The sequence below is a fragment of the Eurypyga helias genome, unplaced genomic scaffold (genome assembly GCF_000690775.1).
Source record: "Eurypyga helias isolate BGI_N326 unplaced genomic scaffold, ASM69077v1 scaffold23805, whole genome shotgun sequence".
In the NCBI taxonomy this organism is placed as follows: domain Eukaryota; kingdom Metazoa; phylum Chordata; class Aves; order Eurypygiformes; family Eurypygidae; genus Eurypyga; species Eurypyga helias.
The window spans coordinates 315-6,346 of NW_010253697.1; the positions used below are offsets into that span (position 1 = coordinate 315).

Sequence of the window (6,032 nt, forward strand, 5' to 3'; positions counted from 1 at the left end):
AAACTGTGATATGCTCTTTTGTTGGAACCGTCGCCAACGTGGGACTGCCTGTGATTTAGGAAAACCAAAACAACTGAAAGCCAGAAAGCGAACTGATGGATGCTATGCTGGGGACGGCGGGATGTAAAAAAGAGACTCTTTTCAGAGATACCCCGCGCAAAATCTATTTCGTCTGATCTGTTTCTCCGATCTATCTGAAAAACGAAAAATAAAAAAAAAAAAAAATTAAAAAAAAAGTAGAAGCCTACCTCTCCCAATGTTTTATCAACCGATCTCTAAGCGATAGTTTACCGAGATCCCTCTTTGGTTGCGGTGATTTTGCAGCTAAATCAAGATCAATATTCTGATCTCTGACAAGAATGTTATTAATATTTTATTTGAAAATCTCATCTTGTTTCCGACAAGTCCTGGTTTGAGGTTGGTTCAGTTTGGATAGGGCGTCACCACATTATTTCTTAATGACTTTCCCAGCTGCTTCTTTCCATTTTCCACCATCAACAACCATCTGGTATCTTATTAGCACCTCAATGCTCATTTAGTGTTCTCATTTAGGAGAAAAAAAGAAGTAAACACTCAAAATATTACACATTTTAACGGACCGTCTTTGGAAGATTAATGCCTTTATAAACCGAGAGATTGTCCCTCTCCGTCTCCTTTTAACCAACAGATCGGAATCGCAGAACTTTCTTCGGGCAAGTGCAAGAGCTGCCATATTTTTTTTTTTTCCTGCCAAGATTGTGCTTAATCTCAGAGGGAAAAAAGTCTTTCACAGTCATATTTCTTCTCTGTTTATTTAAACCGCAAATGGTTAGAAATAATTCTATTTCATAATCTATTTTTTTTTTCCCGGCTTCGGTCGGACTGTATAGCAAAGCACTAAAGCTCTTGATCCAATTTAAGAACCAGTTTGGTCAGCAAAGTTACACACCAGGGAACTGTAAGAAAACTCGTCCCTTTCATTTTCAGGAATGTATTTTATAATGTAGAGTGGAAGTCAGATCCATTTGTGTTCGGAAAATGGATACTACAGAACACATCTGATTCATCACAACTGAAAAAATAACTTTAATTTTACTAGTCGAGTACCAGCTTCTTAAATTTACGTGTATGAAAAGGGAAGCTCGCAGCTTGTCTTTGACAAAATAGCTACAAGAGTCATTAAAAGCTTTGCTTTGGTCTTTCAGGTTTCAGTTACCCAAAGACCATAGTTGACTGTTTAGAAAACAAATTATAAATGTTTGAATAGACTTGTAATATATGTATAAGATCTGCAGCAACAGAATACATACCTGAAGAGAGCTCATAATTTCATTTAGTTTATTAGACAAAAATATATGATTTAGACAAGTTTTGCTGACGCGCTATTTACAATCTGAAATCACTCTATATACAGAAAAAACACAAACACATGGGAAACATTTACGAAACAAATAATCCAAGAATGGTTAGAATAACACGATCTGAAATGGTACAATGAAGAAGGGGATCCATCTACAGATTTGTGTAATCGCTTTTATGGATTTGCACCACCTTATTGCAAAAAGAGATTGATGGGAGCCGTTTATATCGTTTCCTTTTTTTTTTTTTTCTGTCCTTAGTACCAGTCTCTGTAATACTTTTTCATGGAACCATTTAATCAAGCAGAAGGGAGAGCTGTTAAAATTCTCGGTGTTCCCTCTTGCTGAGCCAAAGAGCTGCAGGGGGGAAGGGAGGAAAAAAAAAAAAAAAAGACGTAACAATCTTTCAGGAATTTTAAAAAAAAAAAAGTGAAAATCCTTTCCTATAATTGCCTGTCTATTGCTATATCATCCTAGTATTAGTTAATTGCACAGAAATTATTGTCACTTGTGTAATTAACACAAGATCTTTGAGGTTGGTTAACTTTCAGAAAAGTTACAGGCTGGCTATGTACAGTTGCAATTTAGCCTAACTTTGAAAAGATTACAGCAACTTCTATGTTGCTCTTGTTGTCTGTATGTATTATTATGGTGATGATTAGGTGTTATAATTAGTCTTTATTATTCAAACACTCTATTTCACATAAGTAACATTCCTGCAGTGAAAACAAACAAACAAACTCACTTGTCACGGACAGGCTGGAAGGGTGATTTGAGCTGCTGAGGTGGGGATTCAGTTCTTGGTACATTTTCTCTTTCTAGAAGGAGACAGAAGGGGAAAAAAAAAAAAAAAAAGGAGAACCATTTTAGAATAACAACAATAAAATCTGGACAGTGTGCAGAGAACACACCTGCCTTTCACCCTCTTGTTCAGACATGTGTAGGTATATATATGCATGTGTACAGCACTATTCCCTATTTTCAAAATGTAAGAAGTATGCAAGCTTTTCTTGCCACATTTTTGACTGTCATGGAAATTACTGGGAGATGAGGGTCAGGAAGGAGGGGAAAAAAAGCAAAACTCAAAGAACGTGTTTCACATCGCTATTCCTGCATTCTCATCTTATTTGATGGGCATATAGAGTGAGAATGTAATAACCCACATGAAACGAGCTTAATGTATGCAAGCAACACGCTCCAGGAAGGAAAAAAAAAATGAAATAAGAAAATCGACGCTGGGGTAAACTGTAACTCCGTTAAAAGCAATCAGTTACATCTGACACCATTCCTCAAGGAGAAGTTCATGTGCACGTGTCAGTGGTGGAGGGAGAGGTGGATGCCTGATGCATTCGTTACCTATGTGTTTGGGACTGGTCCTCTCTGTAGGTTTGTCACTGCTTAGGGCTCCCAGGGTTGCTGTTAAAACAGAAGGTTGCTGCTGGGCCTGGAGGTGGTGATTGTGATGAGCAGCGTGGTGGTGATTTACTCCCAAAAAGGACCTCACATTTAGCAGGGAACTCTGAGTGAGGAAAGCCCCATTTGTCCAGTTGTGAAATTTGCCAATCTGGCACGTGTAGAGTCCATGGCTGGGGAGAAAAGCAGGGTGCTGGATCTGTGGAGAAGTGTGGTTAACCTGGGGAGGAGGGGCCGGCGGGGGAGAAGATTTCAGGGCACCATCGGGACTGGTTGCTGTCTCTGCCAAAGACCAAATCTTGGGTTTGCTGTGAGATGGCATCTGTAAATCGTTCTGTCCCCCAGGACTGATGATTCGTGTGCTGTTGTCAGAGGTCTCCTTCACCATGGCCAGCGCGTCTTTGGGTTTCAGACCTTCAGGCCCTGACAGTGCCAACTCCTTCTCCTTTTCCAAGTGCTCCTCTTCACTGCTTTGTCTCAGGAGCTCGGGCTTCTCCTCCTCTTCCTCGTTGCTCTGCTCCCCATCGTTTTCATCGATTTTATCTATGTCTATGCTCTCCAGGTCGATTTCCTCATCGTCTTCATTCTTCTCGGGGTCCCCCTCATTGTCGCTCCCAAAGAGGTTTGCATCTTCTTGGTCCTTACTCCTGGAGCCCCAGGTCACCTTGTTCTCCTTCTTGAGCCGCCGGCGGGCGTTGGCGAACCAGGTGGAGACCTGGGTGAGGGTCATCTTGGTGATGATGGCCAGCATGATCTTCTCGCCCTTGGTGGGGTAGGGGTTCTTGCGGTGCTCGTTAAGCCAGGCCTTGAGGGTGCTGGTGCTCTCCCGGGTGGCGTTTTTGGGCCGCCCTGGGTCCCCGTACTGGAACTGTCCGTAGGGATAATAGCCGGGGGCAGTGTGGGCAGCAAAGGTAGCGGGGTGGACACCCGGATTATCTTTCAGCTCGTACTGGGAGCCCTGCAACACATTCAGACAAGCGGAGAGGAAAAAGCACATCAATTATCTCGTTAGCGTCTCTAACAGACCTGAATAGGCTACTCCGGGAGCCGAAATACGCCTGTGAGCGGTGCAAAGGGTCTTCACAGGCAAATTCGGCCCTCCCGCTCCGGGCTCTGCACATTTAGATCAGGCAGAGGTGTTCCCAAATGATTCCCCCCTTCTAGCAGGGAAAGGGAAACAGAGGGGATAAACTGGGCTCTGCCAGACGTTACGCGTGTTTTCTCCGCACACCGAATCACATCAAACGATGGGAATACAGCAACTTCGCATTCGCCTCGGCGACACTGTATCTTGTGCCCTGGAAATGACCAGGCAGGGAGAGCAGGTACCGCACCGCAGCTACAAACTAATGCCTGCGCTCAGCATCGCATCTCTCTGCAAAATATCCAGGAGGATATCGCAGATGAACGCAGAGCATTCCTCCTTGGCCCCAGATCTGCCTTTAAAAGGAGTTGGCGGGAGACGAGACCGGGGAGGTGAATGCACAACTCCAGTACGAAGACACTTACAATGTCAGAGATTTTCCACGCGCAAGCCAACTCGCGCCCCCACCCCCTCACTCTTGCCCCCCACATGGTACACTAAGATTCTGGTGTAAAACATTAACTTCTCACTGTTAGAAGAGCCTTTAAACTCGAATTAAAACTGATCCACTCATTGCAGAATATGGATATGCAGACACGTTATCTCCCAAGTTTTACTTTGATCTGGGCAGAGCGAACACAAATTGTTTACAAGCGTTTAGAGACGGTGATTTATTTGCAATCAATATTCTTTTTATCATCAGCAGTAAAACACAGCAAGTCGAATTATCCCATCAGGTGTTTTGGTAAATAACATTTTATCTTTCTAGCAACCTCATTAGGCCTCATTATTACCGCAAATCGCCCAGATATTAACTTAATATTTTAGCTCTTGATTTACAAGTACTTAGAATTTTAGAATTTACTTTAAAATGTCATCGTCCTGGTAGATCACTATAGTAAAATACCAGGATACCCTGCGAGTAGGAAAGGGAACTGTTACTAAATAGCTAACCTTCAAAGCCGTTTTCTTTATTTTTCCCTTGCTTCTACTACAGTCTCGCTTTTTTTTTTTCTAGTCCAGAAATACAGTCTTAGTATTACTCCTGCGAAATTTGTGTCAGCTTTAAAAATGAACCTCTGCAAAAATGTCCGCGAAGAAACTAATCTAACTTTGTCAAACAGTTAAAAAGGAACACGTATTTTAACTTCAGAGACAAAGCTTATACTCAAAGAGAAGCCCGATGTAATTTTTGTAATGTGTTACAGAGCAGGCTTTCTGCACTCCCTTTATTCGGCTGTCTTTTGTTATTGTTGCTGAAATGATATTTTTTTTTTGTATAATCTCTGTTGGGAATTCTTTTGAAGAAGCCACTTGTAAATCACTCATTGCTTCTGTCTCAACTCTTACTGCATTTCCAAAATCAAGGTTAAAAAAAAGAAAAAAGGTAGGAAATACATGCTGTTAGAAGTGAAAACAACACGAAATTATCTGTTTGCTGATGCTGACCCTTGTTCAACAACGTTCCTAGCTACTTGCCTACATATATGCAGTAAAAACCCTCGCAAGTTATGCCCTGCGTGCACACAGGTATAATTATTCCCAATTTTATGTTTCGAGGGAAGAGGCACTTGGAAATTAGGCGGAACCTATGCCTACCGCTGCCGAGAAATTTGGAGGTACTAGCAACGAAAATGTTTCAACGACACCAGAGATAGAAACGGTTAGTTAAAAAAAAAGACCTTTCCCTTTTTAACTAGTGCATTCTAAAGAAAAGGTGAAAAAAGAGATCAGGGGACAATCTGGGTGACGGAAATTTGGTTTAGTCTTAACGCCAATATGCCTTTCTGCTCCGGTGCATATAATGGGATGTAGATACCCTCCTTCGCTGGATGCAAATCCGATCTACGCTACTCGCCGCAACCAGAGTATGAAAAGTTCAGGGAACAGAACGTGCCATTTTTAAGGGTTAAGGAAAATGTCTTGAAACACACGGGCATACCAGCTACCGGCACCGCACTTTGGCCTTTCGGACGGAACCTGTCTATAGCTCGGCGGCAAAAAGAAAAGGACCCGGTGGAAAGAGGAGCACGCTGGAAAAGCCAACTGGAACAACAGGACCGACAATATCGCCCAACACCAATAACAGCAAGGAGGGGAGAAAAACAAAAAACCGAGCTGCTGGGGGAAGCCGACAACACGGGGGCAGGAGCCCTGCTCGGTCCTTCCACCGCCAAGAAGAGAAACTCGCAGGAGTT

At 42.6% G+C, this 6,032-nt stretch overlaps 1 protein-coding gene across 1 annotated transcript; it reads right to left on the reverse strand.

Annotated features, from left to right (window-relative positions):
• Positions 1-1,636: 1,636 nt before the first annotated feature.
• On the reverse strand, positions 1,637-3,747 carry IRX1 (iroquois homeobox 1). The gene is made up of 3 exons (XM_010152759.1): positions 2,694-3,747; positions 2,083-2,155; positions 1,637-1,694 (listed from the first exon to the last, which is right to left on the reverse strand). The coding sequence occupies exons 1-3, from the start codon at positions 3,745-3,747 to the stop codon at positions 1,637-1,639; spliced, it is 1,185 nt and encodes a 394-aa protein (XP_010151061.1).
• Positions 3,748-6,032: the final 2,285 nt, after the last annotated feature.

What these genes read in the sequence shown, in the direction of transcription:
- IRX1 (XM_010152759.1), bottom strand. Translation starts at nt 3,747, where the DNA reads ATGTGCTTTTTCCTCTCCGCTTGTCTGAATGTGTTGCAGGGCTCCCAG. An exon ending in GACCAGTCCCAAACACATAG is followed by an intron (nt 2,156 to 2,693) that starts GTAACGAATGCA and finishes GTCTCCTTCTAG; the next exon opens with AAAGAGAAAATGTACCAAGA. An exon ending in TTCCAGCCTGTCCGTGACAA is followed by an intron (nt 1,695 to 2,082) that starts GTGAGTTTGTTT and finishes TCCCCCCTGCAG; the next exon opens with CTCTTTGGCTCAGCAAGAGG.